This window comes from Berghia stephanieae, chromosome 11 (assembly GCF_034508935.2).
Source record: "Berghia stephanieae isolate SIO BIC M18660-M18661 chromosome 11, UCSD_Bste_1.3, whole genome shotgun sequence".
NCBI classification, from domain to species: Eukaryota; Metazoa; Mollusca; class Gastropoda; order Nudibranchia; family Aeolidiidae; genus Berghia; species Berghia stephanieae.
Window position 1 is genome coordinate 10874705 of NC_088370.1, and position 21871 is coordinate 10896575.

General features: G+C 36.8%; 1 protein-coding gene across 3 annotated transcripts in view; it reads left to right on the forward strand.

The window, feature by feature from the left end:
* Window positions 1-2309: 2309 nt before the first annotated feature.
* The window catches only part of LOC144956755 (uncharacterized), a 214479-nt gene continuing 194917 nt past the window's right edge, over window positions 2310-21871 (forward strand). For 2 of the 3 annotated variants that reach the window (XM_078887442.1, XM_078887443.1), the window contains exons 1-2: window positions 2310-2493; window positions 7088-7898. In XM_078887442.1, coding sequence (XP_078743568.1) covers window positions 7462-7898 — 437 coding nt within the window. In that variant the 5' untranslated portion in view covers window positions 2310-2493; window positions 7088-7461. The remainder of the gene's footprint in view (window positions 2494-7087; window positions 7899-21871) is intronic. The other variant, XM_078887444.1, reaches the window with a different exon arrangement.

Genomic DNA, 21871 nt, shown 5'->3' on the forward strand with positions numbered 1-21871 from the left:
GTAATTCGTTAATCTCGAATGTAAGCAACGATAAAATATCACGCCTTCAAAGTATCCAGAATGCGGCTGCTAAATTGATTTTAAGAAAGAAGATAACATCCTACTCATTGCCACTTTTGTATGAGCTGCATTGGTTACCAGTTAAAGTGAGAATCGAATTCAAACTAGCAGTATTGTGCTATAAGTGCCTTAATGATCAAGCACCATTGTATATTACTGAATTTTTAGAAACGTATAAGCCAACGAGGAGTCTACGTTCTGCACTAGATTCTACAAAATTAATTGTTACAAATAAATATAAATATAAATTTTACGGCGGCAGATCGTTCAGTCACGTCGGACCTTCCATCTGGAACTCTCTTCCTAAAAGAATAAGAGAAGCGCAGTCCTTATCAATATTTAAATCAAAGTTAAAACACCATCTCTTTGTTAAAACAACATCTTGATTAATGCATCTTTGTAATTTGACCCCAATATGAATGTTAATTTAGTTTATGTTATTATATCATTATTTTATATTATTTCCGTATTTGACATAGCATGTGGATGTATTATAACATATCTTGTATTAATGACTTTATGTTTAGTTATTACATTGTTGTATAATGATAATATTATGTTGATGTAGTTTGTATAATGTTTCATTTGTATAATAATGTCACTGTATTATTGTTTCGCGCATTGAGCATCACCCAGTGATGAAAATGCGCGTTATAAATGTCATGCATTATTATTATTATAACAGAGAGAAGATCATTAACAACCCTAACAAGTGCGGTTTCCGTCGAATGATGTTGCCTATAAGCCGATTGAAATTATTCTTCAACAGATTTTTGGCGAAACAAGATTCTATCAAATTATGAAAACTTTCTCAAACTTCCTAGACAATACGATACGACAAGGGACTTGACATTAGAAACACACAAGTACATCCTCCTCCTCTCACTCACATGCTTTCGTTGCACGCAATAATTTAATGCTTCAGCAGAGGAAAATGTCAGTCCCAAGTCACCTGTAAGTAAATTGCATTTTGATAAGATAATAGATTTATAAATAGTAACTACAGCTGCAAGACATACATCAAACTGGAATTTTAAATTATAATTCAAATAAATTAATAAAAAAAAAATATTTTAAAAATGGCAGACCTTTGTGTACTTATCTTGTACTTACTAACTCAGTTCACACGTGGCAGGCCCATGTATGGATTGCTTCATAGTATCGTGATCCGTTCCCACTGTGAACTTTCTTCGAAATCAACGAGCATAAAATCTATTTCGTGTTTTAATTTTATATGCTTTCTGTTTGTTTGTTTGTTTGTTTTTAAATTGGGGGAAGGCGACGTGTACTGATGAGTACTACCAGCGATGGTACTACTTAGAACACCTAGGGGAAAGGGGTTCACATCGATTTTTCTTTACATCAAAATTCTGTCGTTCCTTTGGATCTAAATTTTTCATCTCAACTTAAATTTTTTCAAATCACAATTAGATGAACCAGAAGATATGCTCCTCCCCTCCTCCTCCTCCCCCCCCCCCCCCCATCCCTCCCTATCTCATCCACCTAATAGGCTTTCATTCCGAATCCAAACTTTTGGCCATAATTTTAACTTTGGGTGTAATGGAACAATAATTTCGTCATTTTTAGATTTCCTTACAACAGTGAGCCCCTAGGGAAATGGGATATTATCAGACCTGCAAATAAGTGCACGTCGGTTTATCTGCATTCACGAGTATGCACCATCGTTATCATCCCCAGGACCACAACATCATCATCACCATCACTACCAACGCACACCACCACCACATAATAATAATAATAATAATAATAATAATAATAATCATCATCATCATCATCATCACCACCATCATCACCACCATCATCATCATCATGACAATCATCCTCATCATCGTAATCATCATAATTTTCATCATCATCAATCTATCATCATCATCATCTTTATCATTAGAGAGGTTTATGGTGTTATTTAGAATAAAAGGTCAGATGATGTCATTGTCAACTTATCTTGGGTTAATGCTCTCTCTCTCTCTCTCTCTCCCCCCCCCCCCCCCCCCCCCCCCCCCCCCCCCCCCCCCCCCCCCCCCCCCCCCCCCCCAACACTCTTTTCAGTTCGTTGAAACGTCACAGACTCCCAAGGCAAGGCAAACGAGCAGATGTGTGGGTAGCTTTCCAAGTACCCCCCCCCCCCCCCTCCAACACACACACACACACACACACACACACACACACACACACACACACACAAAACCCCCAGCAATGATAGTTTCACACAAAGTACACACATCAGTGTGTCAGCGGTATGTTTTCGTCATAACATGGCGGGTGTTTTGCCGAGCGTAAATCAAGGAATGCTTTGAGTGAGTGCATGTTTTGATGTGCTGTGTAGAAATATTGCCGGTTTGGTTTTGGATTTCATTGATATCAATTCAGATTGTAAATAAATGAACGTTGTGTGCAACGTGAACGATAAAGGTAACACGTTATTGATATTAAATGTTTCTTGAGGTGTCCTCAAAGGCTACCTCACATTAACATGCGTGTCCTCATACTCTTAGGACATGTAGGTCATGGCCATTCAGTTCGAAAAATCAAAACAAAAGCTTTGGGATGCGGTTTCCTCCCAATTTAAGGTCGATCAATTTAAATGGTGGTGCGTCCTCTGTATCTTATGTTTTAAGGTGTATTAGATTGGTCCCATTCTAGCACAGAACCCATGCGATGACTTAAATTCTATCATTTAATGTAAAGCAGACCTCACAGATGCAAACTGCTGCATGCACTTTTTCATTTTTAGGCGTTGTCGATTCCTACTTCAGAACGAGTTTCCCATATGATAAAAACTATATAATATATTCAGTAGCGTGGGTTAAAAATGTTAATGATATTTTTGTATTTCATTAATTTTTTTAACGTAGGGAAGGAATTATTTGACATAAAATGGATGCACGAATGGTTAAAAAAATAAATAATTAAATGCCCCCAAAATTAATGGGCCAATTTCGAGTATTGTAGGGCAAACTAACCTATATTCAACAATTAGTCTAAATGTGTTCAAACTGATGTTAGACCGTGATAGCGTTCGTGAGATAAATATTTGTATTATAATATTGCAATGATTCTTTTTCACAATTGAATTTCCTAATAAAGGATTCTTTAGTTTCACAATCGCAGGCAAGGGAAATACAAAAAATAACCTCTGAGCTCTTTCCCCCAGACCTTACCAATACAACTATACTTTTTGAGCTGCCCTCACATAGGCTACAATATAAGGGGTAGAGCAGCATATATACTTTACATGTTGTATTGTAACTATAATATTTTAAAATAAAAGAACTTTTTTTTTTTTTCAAATTAAAGGGTTGGAGGAACGAGGTTGTGTCCCTAGATTATGTCACCCTTTTTGGCATGTAATATTCATTTAGGACTAAATTAATGGTCATAAAAGTAAATAGCTACGGTTAGATTAAATGCCATTGGTGTCAGATGACAAAATGAAATATTTACTCATGAATTTAAAAGTAGTTTTGATTAAAAAAAGACCCAGAAAACAAAAATGAGGATTTATATAGAGCAAGATCCACTAATCATGTTCAAAGGGGTCCCTAGCCAACAGAATATTTAACTTGTAGGACGAGACATGACATCTATGAAGCACTATTACAATATTTTTTTCAGACAGTGTGAACAGCCAGGGCTTATTTTTCACCTGAGTACAATGAAAGAATGTGAGTAAAGAGCCTTTTTAAAAGGCTCAACTATGGACTGCGCGAATGTCATACGTCTAGACCATGGAACAGCCACATGATAAAGGAGAAAGCACTCGAATATGTCAGCATTGAAGGCTGTTTTCCTGTGAATATGAATCTGAAAATCCGTGTGAAGTTACAGCTTTGAAAGATGGTGTTTTTAAAGGGCAAATTAAAGTTATCTTTTATATAATAGATTTTTAGATTTTGTAAATTATTTTTAAAGGTTATAAAATTATGATATATGACACCACAAAGCAAAAGCAGCAATATTCAACGTAATGCTATTTAATTATTTGTAAAATAAAATATACTGTAACTCCCATAATTTGCACCATAAATATGTAATTAGAAGAAATAAGCATTTTGTGGCTATTCAGACTCTAGTCGTGGTTATTCGGACTCAAACTCCAATTTTCATGTGCAATTACCAGGTGTACCAGATGTGCGACAGACAGGCAATTCGACCTTGGCCTTGGTTTCTATTATCTGGCCACAAGTTTGAGACAAATTTAAAAAAAGTATTGGTGACCAGAAAAGTGAACAAGTTGCTAAATCTGAAATATTAACATCAAAGGCAAAAAGAGAAACAGGCATCTGAGCTCATAGAAATTTTATTTTTTTAAAATCATTATATGACTTTATTTTATTGACAAGTGCAAAAAATTGAATCTAATGATAATGGTATAGCAGCAACTTAATTTGAACTATCAACAGCTTGTCTAAACCCTTTTTATTTGATGAGAAAGACAAAATCATTGACGAATTGGAAGATCAATTAGAAATTAAAGATATAAAAAAGTTTAAACCGTTCATAGAGACACAAAAGTCATTCAAAGTAACAATAATCTAAAGGAAAAGTGCGGCTATGTAGTCTAGTGGTATGACACTCGCTTCCGTATCGGTAGGTCCTGGGTTCAAGCCTCACGCTCGGGGCATAGTTGAGTCCTTGGAAAAGGTTCTTTACTCACATTCTCTCACCGTACTCAGGTGTAAAATGAGTACCTGGCCGTTAACAGCGTTGTCTTTGTCCAAAACATTGTAATATCGCCTAACAGGCGTCATGTTCCGTCCTACATATTAAATGTTGCTGTTGACCAGACACCCCTTATAAAGCGCTTTGAGCACATTTAGTGGATATTGCGCTATATAAAGCTCAATTTTAAATTAAAAAAAAAAAGCTTTTCGAACAGCATAATTTAAACGTCCATGTAAAATCAGGACAAATATGTTATGATAGCAACAATCCTTCTCCTATCTGAAGCAGGGGTATCAGCGGAGTCAAGTCTCACTCATCGCATAGTTGAGTCCTTGGAGAAGACTCTTTACTCACATTCTCTCACCGTACTCAGGTGTAAAATGAGTACCTGGTCGTCAACACCATTGTCTCTGTCTGAAACATTGTAATATCGCCTAACAAGTGTCGTCTCTCGTTCTTCATGTTACGTGTTGCTGTTGATCAGGGACCCTTTGTAAAGCGCTTTGAGCACATTTAGTGGACATTGCGCTATATAAAAGCTCTAGTTTTTACTCCGAAAAATTTGGAGAATGATGAAATTTTGGTTCCAATTTCAGAAATTCATGAGCATCTCAAAGTCATTAGAACTTATTGAAAAGGAAAGTTGATTCCATACTACATATTTTTAAAGATTTTTTAAAGTTTTATTTTTTCCTTGTAAAAATAAATTGTTGCTCAATAAAGTTAGTTATAGCGACTGCAATATTTATCTCCTAAAAACTACGAATTATTAAATTTTCATGTAGGCAGGTTAACGATCAATGGTAGAAGTCGTAGTCAGTTATGACCTCAGTTTATAGAGCATGCTTTTTTGTGTCAGGGTGAAACTTTTCTGCTCTCAAGTTTGCACAAGCTCCCTTTGTCTCTTTTTCTTTCAGGTTGAAACTTTTTGACAAGTTGGGGGATCATCTGAATAAATTAATTTTTGAAGTTTTATGGCAATTATTTTTTTTTTGAATTTGTTTGTTTAGCATACCACTGCATAATCTTCCTTTTTCTCAGGCAATTTATTTTTAGTATGAAATGTATACCATTCCCCTTTCATAGAAATAGGACTAACATTTTGATTTTGGAAATATGGCATTGCAAGGTTCAGTGTGTTGATTATCTAAGCAATTAAACAAATGAAATTTGCATCTGTGAGAATTCAGAATTTATCCCAGAACTCTTTGTATGTCCATGCTTCGGTTAAAGGTGGAATGTACTTTTACATGAGTTTGATTAGTGCTATACCGAAAAGGTGTTAAGGAGTTCTTACTGCTGCTTCACTTACTTTGCCTACTCGTTTATAAAAAACCATGCCCTTGTAGCTTTTTTTTTGGTAATACTGAAACTGAAGGAGAATTATGTGTTGCCAGTTTAAGATTTTGAAATGATATTTTCTTCCCTCAATAGAACAAGTAAAAACTTAATCCAAGTCTCGTATTTTTGACTATAGATTCTATTTTTAGCATATAAACTACACACATACACAAAGTACCACTGTGAGGGGAGGGGTCAATGGCACAATGTCCGTTACAATGAATATTTTGCACAATGTCCATACCGATGAATTTTTAGCACATGGTCTGCACCAATTAATTTTCCGCAAATTGTAGGAACAAATGAAGTTTCAACACATTATTTGTACCTATAAATTTTCAGCATGTTTTCTGTATTAATGAAGTTTCAACACATGGTTTATACCAATGAATTTTCATCACATTTTTCATATTAATTAATTTTCAGCACATTCTCTATACTAATGAATTTTCAGCACATTTTCCGCACCAACATAATATCAGGATGAAATGATAGGCCACATTTACTTTCATTCCAAACTCCTTTGGTGAGCGAAAGCCCTATAAATATCCAAAGGGAATTTTGTTTTTAGAGTCTATTCTGAGGGGAGATGGGAATAGCTCTGGCGTCAGCGTCAATACAATGTCATAAAGTGACTAGGATGAGGTGACTTGCTCAAGACTAAGTAAAGACCATACCCCTCTATCTCTCCCCCTCTCTCTCTCTCTCTCTCTCTCTCTCTCTCTCTCCCTCTCTCTCTCTCTCTCTCTCCTGTTTCTCTCTCTCTGTCTGTCTGTTTGTCTGTCTCTCTCTCTCTATCTTTCTTTTTTTTTCCTTTCTGTCTTTCTCTCTCTCTCTCTCTCTCTCTCTCTCTCTCTCTCACACTCTCACTCTCTCTCTCTCTCTCTCTCTCTCTCTCTCTCTCTCTCTCTCTCTCTCTCTCTCTCTCTTTTTTTTTTTTTCTTACTTGTTGTTTCAGTCTCTAAGAAAGTTTTTTGTTTTCTTTCATTTCTTCTTCCAGATCATAATGTTCAGCAACAGAGGATTTAAAAAGGCCTGTTAAAAATGCTTCATTTCACTAATGGTTTTGACTGTCATGTCGTGAAGTCGCTGTGGGAGGAATTGACCTTTCAATAAAAGTGAGCTGAATTCATATTCAGAATTACATCCTTGTGTCAGCTGACCAAAATGTCATGGTAGCTATTTGAAGTCTGCTTACGGATTAGAGAAATGTTGCCTCTATGGAGATCTGACTTAACTATCTCCGATATATTAAATTATGGTTTAACTGGTTTCCTTTCTTTTTCTTAATAATTCATTGCCAGAGTCTTCTTTGTTGAGGATCTGAGCGAGGAATTATAATTTTATTCCTTTTTTTTTTTTCTCCTTGTTACAATGGAAGAGTTTACGATGAAGGAGGATGGAAAGGATATTCCAGCATCAACAATTTCTACGACTTCAACAACGACGCCATTATCATCGTCTTCATCATCATCTTCGTCATTGTCCACTTTATCATCAACTGTGGCAACTCCGGGGGCATCTTTGTCTTTACCACACAAAGCTCTTCACAACCAACTCGATAACGGTGTTCGTCTTCAAAAACAGGGGAAGAAGAAGCAGCAGCATCAGCAACGACTGCAGCCTCATTCACACCTACACCATCAACAACAACAACAGAAATTACTACAACTACAACAACAAAAACAACATCTATTACTCCAACAACAGCAACAACAACAACATCAGCAGCAGCAACAACTGTTGCTTCATCAGATTAAGACAGAGCCTCCTTCACCATTTCCTCACCGTGATAATAGCCCCAAGTCACAGTGAGTAGACTTGATATTGCTTGCCATTTATGACTCACTAGCTCTAAATGGTATTATGTCTGGGGGTGCTTTAGACGCTAAGAATTTATATTATTTATATATTATTATATTTATATTAAGCTTGAATTATTTTTATATATTTTATTGAGTACAATAAATAGAATAATTATAATATTAATAATAATGAAAATAATAATGATCATATAATAATAATAATAATAATAATAATAATAATAATAATAATAATAATAATAATAATATAATTATCATCATCATCATCATAATGATAATCATCATAATGATAATATTAATGATAAAAGTAATAATGATAATAATGATGATAAAAGTAATAATGATAATAATGACAACAATAGTTATAATAATAATAGTAATAATAATAATATAATAATAATAATAATAATAATAATAATAATAATAATAATAATAATAATAATAATAATAATAATAATAGTTATAATAATAATAATAATAATAATAATAATAATAATAACGTAAACTGCTGTTGTGCCTTTTCAATACAATTTCAATGCCACAAATATAGTTGCGGATACATCCCCCAAAAGTTAAATAAATGAAAATAAAAGTAAACAAATTAATTTGGAACAATAAATTTTGCTGGCAAAATTAAAACCTGCCATTTCTGGTCATTTAAACTTTAAAACCACTTTAAAATTAAAATATTTTAAAAATTTATTTATTTATTTATTTATTTATTTATTTATTTATATTATTTATTTATTTATTTATTTATTTATTTATTTATTTATTTATTTGCATCTGTTTTACCGAGACTTTATACTGTTTTGAAATACCGGGTCACAATTTTGGTGTTATGTTGGAATGAACCTATGATGCGATGAAAAGAAAATTTAAAGCTAAGATGATCAGATTTATTGAATTGACATAACATAACATATTATGGTATAGGGCGAAATAGGATAAAATCCCTTGAATGCCCTTAATATTATATTGGTTGAAAGATTACAATAATGATACACGTGGTACAGATAGTAAAATAACATATGTACTCATGTATGTGTGATGTACAAACATATATCTTTAACTTTGACATGCAAAGCTCACACACACACACACACACACACACACACACACACACACACACACACATACACTCATACATCCATACATATAGAAGATAACCATAATAAGGTAACAATGCATGATATTTACGTACAAGATTGAAGGGCATGTCAACAGCAGTGCAAACAAGCATCATTCGACATCATCATATACTTTCCTGTCTACTAACACCTTGAAATAATCCATAGATTATGCATTCAATGTTTAAAATTTCAAATTGTTCCATTTCTGGACATGTTCCACAAGTTCAACAAATCAACGTCATTATTTGCTAAAAACACCGGAATTAATCCGTCTAATTATTTGGGCTCTGAATTCAATTTTCAACATAATATATCTAAATCTCCCTGACCTAGTGCCGTTTGGAGGTAATGAGTCACATATTGTTGTTGTTGTTGTTGTTGTTGTTGTTGTTGTTGTTGTTCTTCTTCTTCTTCTTCTTCTTCTTCTTCTTCTTCTTCTTCTTCTTCTTCTTCTCTTCTTCTTCTTTCTTCTTCTTCTTTTTCTTCTTCTTCTTTATTATTATCAATCATCTCATCATCTCATCATCATCATCATCATCATCATCATCATCATCATCATCATCATCATCATCATCATCATCATCATCATCATCATCATCATCATCATCATCATCATCATCATCATCATCATCATCATCATCATCATCATCATCATCATCATCATCATTATTCTTCATATCCATTCATTTGTGCAATCAGGATGTCAATGATTTCCGTTGTTCTTTGTTTGTGACACCTCCTACTCTTATTTCCATGGAATCTACTCTGCCGTACCGTGAAAAAACATTTTTTTTTTTTTAATGTTGGCCAGAAATCTCGTCTTTTAAATATCGATCAATTAAAATGCATCCCCCTCCCACATCTTGACAAAAACTCTCAAACCTGAGAGTTCACTGAAGACCTCAGTGAAGTCCCAGGTTTGAGAGTTGTTGTCAAGATCAGGGTTATTTTAATCGATCGAGTTTTCTGGCCAAAATATTTTAAAAAATGAGTTGTTTTTTTTCTGCTTGCTATCTTATATTATAACTCTCTCTCTCTCTCTCTCTCTCTCTCTCTCTCTCTCTCTCTCTCTCTGTCTCTCTCTCTCTCTCTCTCTCTCTCTCTCTCTCTCTCTTTCTTTCTCTCTCTCTGTCTCTCTCTCTCTTTCTGATAATTGAAAAAAATAATTATTTATTTACTCGGAATGAGCAATAACAGAATAAATAAATGCATAATGAACGATTTAATGAATGAATGGATGGCTGAAATATAAGTAAATGAATGAATGAATGAATGAATTAGTAAATGAATGAATGAATAAATCAATTTTAAATCATTTTTGAAGAGTTGCCTGCAATTCTTTCATTATGCATTTAATTTATTCTGTTATTATTGCTCATTCATCTAGTTTACCTCTTTGCTTATTAAGGAAAAATTCGCAACATCCCTAACTGTTGGCGTCTGTCGCCTAAATCCCAAACCATTGTTATTTTGACAACACTAACACTGAAAAGTATCTCCCGTCTCTTATTAAACAACATACACTGTACATGGTCCAAGTTGATTTTCAGTGTTATCTCCCTTCGTTCAAAATTTGACTTTTCTGACGATACTGAATCTCATGAGAGAGAGAGAGAGAGAGAGAGAGAGAGAGAGAGAGAGAGAGAGAGAGAGAGAGAGAGAGAGAGAGAGAGAGAGAGAGAGTGAGAGAATTACTATTATTATTATTATTATTATTATTATTATTATTATTATTATTATTATTATTATTATTATTATATTATTTATTATTATTATTATTATTATTATTAGTATTATTATTATTAGTATTATTAATTCTACTTGGTGCAAGCAGCACTTGCTACGGCGGCTCGTTTCGAATTTATTTCCCGTGTTTGGCTACCTGAATTCAGTGACCATATTTTGTGGTGACAATACAGATATCTAGATATTGGTAGTCATTAGCTATGGATGTGGTGGTCAGAGAGGCAGGATTTTATCCTGAAACCGACCAACCTCAAACGTATCTTTTCAGTGACACAAAAAAAAAAAAATAATAAATAAATAAAATAAAATAAAAAATAAAATTAAAAAAACCCGAAAAAAAAACAAACAAAAACAACCCCTCCCAAAAAAAAACAACAAAAAACAAAAACAAAACATAAATCATGAAATAAGTAAAGCGCTTTGAGCACGTTTAGTGGCTATTGCTCTATATAAAAGTTAAATCTAATGCCAAAAAAAAAAATTTTTTTTTTAAGTAATGGACAAGAAAAACAAACTAACAAACAAAACCTCAGAGTGATCTCGCAGTAAGAGTGATGTGAGTTGAATCGGCGTTTAGGATCACATTAAAACAGTCAGTGCCAATGTGAAAGCCTATCTGCCTAGCAATAATCATACGACCGTTCCAAAACAAGGGTAATCTCCCATGGATTAAAAAACAAGGGCCGCAGCTGTCCCATAGTTAAAGGAAGTCTCTCTCTCTCTCTTTCTGTGTCTCTCTTTCTCTCTCGCTTTCTCTTTCTGTGTCTCTCTTTCTCTCTTTCTCTCTCTCTCTCTCTTTCTCTCTCTCTCTCTCTCTCTTTCTTTCTTTCTCTCTCTCTCTTTCTTTCTCTCTCTCTCTCTCTCTCTCTCTCTCTCTCTCTCTCTCTCCCTCCCTCTCTCTCTCTCTCTCTTTCTCTCTCTCCCCCCCCTCTCTCTCTCTCTCTCTCTCTCTTTCACACACACACATATACAATCTTGTTTTAAGATGTTTTAGCGAAGAATAATAACAGGAGTTAAGGCGTATGTTTCAGCCTTGTGTGGTCTGATCATATCACATATTGCTCTCACATAGCATGTCACCGGTGTAAGTCCCGGGTTCGAGTCTCACTGTGGGGCGGCTGTTCAAAGCTCAATCTTGAGAAAAATCTCTTTCCTCACATAATGTATTTGTTATGACATGATATCAAACAAGTGTGGTGTACATAGCCTGTAACAGCCTGGCTTGTCGCTGTCGAAAATAATATGCGTTTCCTTAATTCCGCAATCAAACAAACAAAACAAAGAAACAAAACAAAAACAGGTACACATTGCAAATGACCTAACTTGCATATATTTGCAGGTTATTTAACCGAACGCATGTGTGTTTTAACATTGTTGTAATGGACAGTAGTTTTGTTTTTTTGGGTTGAGGGTATTTCCATTACAATTCCATCCGGAAGTATAACGGACCAACACACAAAATTATGTGTAACGTTGAACGTTTATAGATAGTATGCGCTTGGCTAAGAAGCTCATAACATTGCCATCCGGAAGTATAACGGACCAACACACAAAACTGTGTGTATCCATGAACGTTTATAGTCAGGGTAATACAGTTCAGTGAGCATTGCTCATAAACGCGGATGGTAAAAAAACAATAACAAATACCTGAGTGACGTCATCTTCGAACTATCTATAGATAGTATGCAGATGACGTCACTCAGGCCTTTGTTATTGTTTTTGCCATCCGCGTTTGTGAGTTGTTCTCACTAAACTGTATTAACCAGACTATAAAAGTTCATGGTTACACAGAGTTTGTGTGTTGGTCCGTTATACTTCCGGATGGCAATGTTGTGAACTCCTTGGCCAAGCGCATTCTATCTATATTGTTGTTGCCATCCGCGTTTGTGAGTTGTTCTCACTAAACTGTATTAACCAGACTATAAAAGTTCATGGTTACACAGAGTTTGTGTGTTGGTTCGTTATACTTCCGGATGGCAATGTTGTGAACTCCTTGGCCAAGCGCATATTATCTATACACATGATGGAGTTCCCTCCTTGAATCTGTTAGCGTTTTACCGTAGTCTAGTAAGACTCGTACGGTATTTAACATTTTGGCCAGAAAACTCATCCTTCAAGTATTGATCGATTTAAATGACCCTCATCATGGCAAATACTCTCAAACCCGGGACCTCACGACGTCTTCCTTAGTCCCGGATTTATATTTTTTTTCGCAAAGAATTTTAATCGATGGATATTTTAACCCTCTCCTTACCAACCATTGGAAAATCGTCACGTTCGTTACGATCATGACGTAACTATAGTCTCCCTAGTCGGCCATGGTTACGATCCAACCAGCACTTTTATCATTCAGACTTCTTTTGTAAATCACACAATTTAAAGAACAATGTTTTATTATAGCTAAAAAACGTGACACTGTGTTGTAGAATCAATTCACTTTGCCGATCAATATTGTGCGTAGAATGTAGACTATTTGTTGCTTTTCTGTTTGAGTAAGAAAAAACTATTTTTGTATTGGGTGGGTGTGAAATTTTGGGGAATTTTTTGAAAATGGCTGGTAAGTAAAGGGTTAAAGGAGTAGTTTTCTGACCAGATTAAATTGTTAAAAACGGCGTCTTTCTAGAGTACGACAGTCAGTCGTCGACTTGTTAAGAAACTGTCCTAATTGATTATAAATTTAAATAGCTTTTGTGAATAACTAGCAGTATCAGTTAATGTGATTATCTCTTGTTCATCTTAAACTACCGTCTATTTGTTTGTGTACTTGTATTTGTCTGTAATGTTGTATGTCTCTCTCTCTCTCTCTCTCTCTCTCTCTCTCTCTCTCTCTCTCTCTCTCTGTGTGTGTGTGTGTGTGTGTGTGTGGGAGAGGGAGACAACAAGATATGAAGTGAGTAGAAAAGTGCCAGAAGACAATAGAGAATAAAAATTTTTTTCGCGGCGGTGGTGGGGTTCGAACCTGCGACCTTATTGGTACGACAACTCCGCCTGGCAGGTGAGAGCGTGGCTCTACCGTGTGAGCTATCCACGAACACAAAAATATTCGTTTCAAACCCAAAGTCATTTCTAGATCCCTCTCTCACCCACTTCTTGAGATCGCCGATTCGTTCACCACCATCGCGAAGTAATTTTGACCAGCAGTTAAGCTTAATAGCCAATATTCTCATCACAAACATATAACATAGAAACGATTGAGACATTGAGTATGCTCCGGTGTATGGGGTGAATTTTTAATTCAGAAAAGTGAGTGGAGCAGGCACTTATGTTGGTAACAACAAGATATGAAGTGAGTAGAAAAGTGCCAGAAGACAATAGAGAATAAAAATTTTTTTCGCGGCGGTGGTGGGGTTCGAACCTGCGACCTTATTGGTACGACAACTCCGCCTGGCAGGTGAGAGCGTGGCTCTACCGTGTGAGCTATCCACGAACACAAAAATATTCGTTTCAAACCCAAAGTCATTTCTAGATCCCTCTCTCACCCACTTCTTGAGATCGCCGATTCGTTCACCACCATCGCGAAGTAATTTTGACCAGCAGTTAAGCTTAATAGCCAATATTCTCATCACAAACATATAACATAGAAACGATTGAGACATTGAGTATGCTCCGGTGTATGGGGTGAATTTTTAATTCAGAAAAGTGAGTGGAGCAGGCACTTATGTTGGTAACAACAAGATATGAAGTGAGTAGAAAAGTGCCAGAAGACAATAGAGAATAAAAAAATTTTTCGCGGCGGTGGTGGGGTTTGAACCTGCGACCTTATTGGTACGACAACTCCGCCTGGCAGGTGAGAGCGTGGCTCTACCGTGTGAGCTATCCACGAACACAAAAATATTCGTTTCAAACCCAAAGTCATTTCTAGATCCCTCTCTCACCCACTTCTTGAGATCGCCGATTCGTTCACCACCATCGCGAAGTAATTTTGACCAGCAGTTAAGCGATGGTGGTGAACGAATCGGCGATCTCAAGAAGTGGGTGAGAGAGGGATCTAGAAATGACTTTGGGTTTGAAACGAATATTTTTGTGTTCGTGGATAGCTCACACGGTAGAGCCACGCTCTCACCTGCCAGGCGGAGTTGTCGTACCAATAAGGTCGCAGGTTCGAACGCCACCACCGCCGCGAAAATATTTTTTATTCTCTATTGTCTTCTGGCACTTTTCTACTCACTTCATATCTTGTTGTTACCAACATAAGTGCCTGCTCCACTCACTTTTCTGGGAGAGGGAGAGAGAGAGAAAGAAAGAAAGAAAGAGAGAGAGAGAGAGAGAGAGAGAGAAAGAGAGAGAGAGAGAGAATGTATTTAATGTACGGGAGCAGATGTTTGTTGTAAGGGCATGTGGAATTTTACCTATACACCGTGTAAGCGTTATGCAATAGAGCTATCTACCTAAAAAATGCAAATAAAAGTGTGTTGAGGCATTAGCATTAAGCTCTACAGAAGTTCTCTTCATAATTTTGTACGGCTATGTGGTCTTGCGGTATGACACTCGCTTTCGGATCGGAAGGTCCTGGGTTGGAGCCTCGCGCTCGTCGCATAGTTGAGTCCTTGGAAAAGGTTCTTTACTCACTTTCTCTCACCGTACTCAGGTGTAAAATGAGTACCTGGCCGTTAACAGCGTTGTCTTTGTCGAAAAATTGTAATATCGCCAAACAGGCGTCATGTCCCGTTCTACGTGTTAAATGTTGCTGTTGACCAGGGACCCCTTGTAATGCGCTTTGAGCACATTTAGTGGATATTACGCTATATAAAGCTCAATTTTTAATTAAAAAAAAAAATTATAGTAACACATTGGGTCATCAGACCTGAAATTAAATACACGTCGCCGGGGACCCAATGAAAGCGTTTTGACACATGTGTTGATATCGTGCTATTTATAATATTTGTCCTCACATCCTCTCACCCAACTCATGTGTAAAATGATCACATAACCGTTAACTCACTCAATCCTAGAGATTTTTGCTACTTTTCAAAATTGGAGAAAAAAAAATGTATTTACAATGAGCATGTACACAGATAGTTTTATTCAACTACCATGCAACATGCAAAAACTAAAAACATTAGCTTCGATATTATGCCTATAATTTGTCTTAGAAAAATGTAATAAATAGGCATGGGGTAAAAGTAACCCCGGGTATATTACGGATATAGTCGGTGTTAGGGTTGAGGGAGTTAACACCGTTGTCTCTGTTCGCAAAAGAAAAAGAACAGAAAAAAAAAGAAGAAATATCGCCTAACAGGTGTGTGTCTCGTCTTACATGTTAAATGTTGCTGTTGGCTAGGGACACCTTGTAAAGCGCTTTGAGCACGTTTAGTCTGTATAAAAGCTCAAGTTCTTTTTTGTAATATAATATAGAAACTCTCTTTTACTAAAATTTACTTGACTTGTTTTTACACAATTTGTCATTTACAAATGTAATTTCCGGTCGTAACTTAGAGGGTATATTTTGTGACGGGTCACCTTATTCTGGTGTTGTACCGGAATGAATCACAGGACGGAAAAGTGATTTTAACCGTAGCCATCGTTAAGTTGTAGCCTGACACTGAAACCCAAAAAGACTGGCATTTTGACGTCATTATTTGGTTTTTGCAACGCCTAGTGAGTTGTCGTTAGTAGTCCTCATGGAAACGAGTGGTCCCATTGGTTGAACTGTTGAATAGGACTCACGGTTTGTTTTCTTTTGGGCCAAAGACTGGCATTTTGACGTATGTTTTTTGGTCAGTGTCAGCGTGGCCTTCGTAAAGTTATGGCCTGATACTGACCAAAAAATGACGTCAAAACGCCAGTCTTTTGCCACAAAAGAAAATAAATCGTGAGTTGTATTCAATAGTTCAACCAATGAAATAACTTGTTTCCTTGAGCTCTACTAACGACAACTCACTAGACGCTACACAAACCTAGAAAATGACGTCAAACTGCCAGCCTGTGTCTGGATGGAACTTTTATGTCGTCTGAATCTAAAGTCTTTGATAGCTTGCTCTCTCTTGGAACCTATCTTCTTCCTTGTTACTGGCGCTGAAATGACCTAAAAGTTTTGGAAGATGCTATGCGCTTAGTTCCATTACTCACAACATCCGCCAATACGCTTCAACAATCGTAACGTTACTTCCCTCGTAGTGACGCATGGTAACTTAGTAACTGGCTCTAAACTATTGGAACGATGGCGGACGCCCTTATGAAAACAAATCGTGAGTTGTATTCAATAGTTCAACCAATGAAATAACTTGTTTCCATGAGCTCTACTAACGACAACTCACTAGGCGGTGCAAAAACCAAAAAATGACGTCAAACTGCCAGTCCTTTTGGATTGCAGTATCAGGCCATAACATAACGATGGCTACGGTGTCAGGCTATAGATAGAATGCGCTTGGCCAAGGAGTTCACAACATTGCCATCCGGAAGTATAACGGACCAACACACAAACTCTGTGTATCCATGAACATTTATAGTCTGGTTAATACAGTTTAGTGAGAACAACTCACAAACGCGGATGACAAAAACAATAACAAAGGCCTGAGTGACGTCATCTGCATACTATCTATAGATAGTTCGAAGATGACGTCACTCAGGTCTTTGTTATTGTTTTTTGCCATCCTCGTTTATGAGTAATGCTCACTGATCTGTATTAACCTGACTATAAACGTTCATGGATACACACAGTTTTGTGTTGCCATCCGGAAGTATAACGGACCAACACACAAAATTATGTGTAACCTTGAACGTCTATAGATAGTATGCGTTTGGCTAAGAAGCTCACATTGCCACCCGGAAGTATAATGGACCAACACACAAAATTCTGTGTAACTATGGACTGTTATAGTCTAGTTAATACAGTTTACAATGAGAATTACTCATAAACGCGGATGGCAAAAAGCAATAACAAAGACCTGAGTGACGGCATCTTCATACTATATATAGTCTGGTTAATCCAGTGTAGTGAGACTTACTCATAAACGCGGATGGCAAAAAAAAACAATAACAAAGACCCGTGTGACGTCAACTTCATACTATCTATAGATAGAACGAAGATGACGTCACTCAGGTCTTTGTTATTGTTTTTTGCCATCCATGTTTATGAGTACTTCTCACTAAACTGTATTAACCAGACTATAAAAGTTCATGGTTACACGTTGTTTTGTGTGTTGGTCAGTTATACTTCCGGATGGCAATGTTGTGAACTCATTAGCCAAGCGCATACTATCAAATTTTTTGTTTTGGGTAGGTAGGTGCATGACATTTCGGGGGAAATCCTGAAATTGGTCGGGAAGGAGAGAGTTTAAATTTAAATGATCACGGATACGATATTTATTTACTTTTTAGCCACTTTTGTTTGTTTTGTTTTGTTTTTTGTTTGTTTAATTGTTTGTTTGTTTTTGTGTTTTTTTTTCTTTTTCTTTTAAGAAGCATGGTTGTAAAAAATAGCGATCATTTTCGGGGAAAATCTTGAAAATGGTTGGTAAAGAGAGGGTTAAAGTTTAAATGATCGCAGATACAACATTTTACTTTTCTTTTATTTTATTTTATTTTGGAACAGAGGTATCGCTGTTAAAAATATCGATTAGTGAAGCCATCTATAAATAAATCATGGGAACGAAGATAATAGGTAGTCGATCAAACCCAAGGACACCGCGGACCAATTCATGACTGAAATTTGGTTGTGGTTGTACACAACACACTTCAGGGTGGGTGACGAAGTGCAATACCTTCCGTCATCCCTTTCCTTTCACTCTTCAATTTTTGTTGTTGTTGTTGTTGGTGTATAGAAGGAACGATATTGACGTCACTCAGCCCTTTGTTATTGTTTTTAGCCAGCCATTTTTATGAGGTAGTTCTCACGAAATTAATATCAATCAGACTTTAAACGTAGTTTAAGGTTACACATAGTTTTGTGTGTTGGAACGTTATATCCTGTTGGCGGATGTTGTGGTTATTTAAACTAAGCGTATAGCATACGTGGGGGTAGAAGGGGGGGGGGGGGGGTATGAATGGGATATATGTATTATATTAGTATTCCCGCCTTTTATTCTCAATTATTGCATACAACGTTGTTTCTGCGTCTTACTATTGCGTCGTCAGTGGTGAGGTTTCCGACCTTCCTTTTAGGACAGGGAGATCTTGCTGTGTCATCTATAACCCTAAATCTTTTTTCCAGTTGCTTTCTGTCTTTGTCTTGGAATGAGGTTATTTAGTTTTGTCCTGTTCCTGGCCGGAGTCCTTGGCTGGAGGGAAACAGTCAAATGTATAGTTATAGTTTTGGGAGAGAATATTTGTTTTCGCCATGAAGCATTTCTCTGTTTTGTCCTGTTATTTATTTTATTTTTAACATGATTAGTTAACTTTCGAGTGTATTCCTCTTAGTCGGATCTTGTGCTGGTGTCTGGGTGAGACATTTAGGTGATCTCAAACTAAGTACACTGATAGTGTGCTCTTGGAATCTACACCTGTTCTCTATTTGAACCATTTCCCTTTTGTCTTTACTTTTTCCTTTTAATTGTACTCTAGAATGTTTTTACTCTCCCATTTTCTTCCTTTTTACTGATGCCGATATGACCTAAATATGTCGCAATTGCCGTAAAACCCTCAAAAACAAAATAAAAATCAGTGCAGACTGAAAATGTGTGTGTGTTGTGTGTGTGTGTGTATGTGTGTGTGTGTGTGTGATCTACGAGATACTAAAATAAATGAATGGTCTATGATCAATTGGATTCAGTAGTCTGACGTCACGCCGCCCGGCAACAGCGGCCATCTTGGTTCTAAACAAAGAAAATCATTACTTTTTATTCTTCAAGCTGGCTAGAACTTTTCATATGTCTTGTGACCAGAATGTGTAAAAGTCAAAACATGATCAAATTTATGTTTTTCCCCCTCTGGATACGCTTTTATGCTCGCCTGAGAAATATTTCATGCGGGCGACCGCCATTGTTCCGATAGTTTAGAGCCAGTGTTGCTAAGTTACCATGCGTCATTAGGAAGGAAGTGACGTAACGACTATTGAATCCTATTTGAGCGAGAAGAAATCAGTGAACAGGGAGTCAAATTCCGCTGCACTGTGTGTTCATCGCTATGACCGTTCGGCGAGTCCTCTCAGGTCAATGACATCCCATGGACATGCCCCAATATCTACTGACACGTTAACACACTACAGCTCTCTCATCACACACACACACACACACACACACACACACACACACACACACAAAAACACACACACGTGATAAAAGGGGACACTCACACACATACACGCACCCGGGGATACATTGGATGCATACCAGTAACTTCTGATGCATGCCATACCCGTTACTCGCTATGCAAATACACACATTAAATGAGTTCACAAAACACACACACACACACACACACACACACACACAGAGAGAGAGAGAGAGAGAGAGAGAGAGAGAGAGAGAGAGAGAGAGAGAGAGAGAGAGAGTTGATTTATTACTGCATTTATTTATTTATTTTCGTCAAAGTATTGGAAAGAATGGGAGCGATCTATATTCAGGTTTTCGTCCAACCGAGTCATCAATCACATGCTTTGTTGCTGTACAACGATTGGACATTTCTCAATGCATCTCAACATGCTGCTTTGTTTATTAAAGTTGCAAACATACCATGAGTCATGCTGAGCAAAATGACCGCGATGGATATTTCTCAAATTAGGAACACTTTTCACTGTGCGGGTCATTTTGAGCACACTTTTCAACGTGACCAATGACCTCGAGCCTAGGACTTCATATAGATGTCACTGCCTCGAGCACATGGAAATGTCATAAAGACCGTGCCCATCGAAGATCGCAGTCAGTAATTCAATACCATCCCCAGACCCCAATCCTAAATACCTCGGCATCACATTGGACAAACAACTAAATTAAATTATCGCAAACACATTGAGGGAAGTGCAAATAAAATCGGAAAAAGAAACAATCTGGTGAGAAAACTCGTCCTCCTCCTCTTCCTTCTCCTCCTCCTCCTCCTCCTCCTCCTCCTACTACTACTACTACTACTACTACTACTACTACTACTACTACTACTGCTGCTACTACTACTCTGCTGCTGCTGCTGCTGCTGCTACTACTACTACTACTACTACTACTACTACTACTACTACTACTGCTGCTGCTGCTGTTACTATTACTACTACTACTACTACTACTACTACTACTACTACTACTACTACTACTACTACTACTACTACTACTACTTGTTAATAACAACGAAAGTAAAATAACACTTCGGATCTGTACTTTTATAGATAGTTCGAAGATGACGTCACTCAGGTCTTTTGTTATTGTTTTTGCCATCCGCGTTTATGAGTAATGCTCACTGAACTGTATTAACCTGACTATAAACGTTCATGGATACACACTTTTTTGTGTGTTGGTCCGTTATACTTACGGATGGCAATGTTATGAGCTTCTTAGCCAAGCGCATACTATCTATACAATTTTCACCTACCTAAATGTGTGGCAAGCGCCGTAAAACCCTTAAAAACAAAACAACAAAACAAACAATTCTTACCCTCTTGCCTTTTGGAATTCTGATGTGTTCCCAACCGCTGCACATGAAAAAACATGTTAAGATTGTTTACGTTAGAGTACATTAACCTTGAACTGCTTTTGGGGTATAAGAATAGGTCCATATACCGATCGATATTTATAGATTTTCACTATTCTTCTGTTTTAATGGCACTGTGTTTATCGGCTTGGTACTACCAACGCTTTCGGACTTCGTAAACAAACACACATACACACGCGCCCACCCACTCACATACACTCGCATACATGCACATAATAATATACTGTCACGTTGGAAATTCCCTATCTGAATTGGTTTTCAATAGTCTGATGTCATGTCGCCCAGAACGGCGGCCATCGTGGTTCTAAACAAAGAAAATCTGTACTTTTTTATTCTTCATGCTGGCCAGAACTTTTCATATGTCTTATGATCAGAATGTTTAAAAGTCAAAACATGATCCGATTTTTTTTTTTAATCCTCTGGATACACTTTTATGCTCGTCGGAGAATTATTTCATAATGGCGTCCGCCATTGTTCCGATAGTTTAGAACCAGTTACTATGCGTCA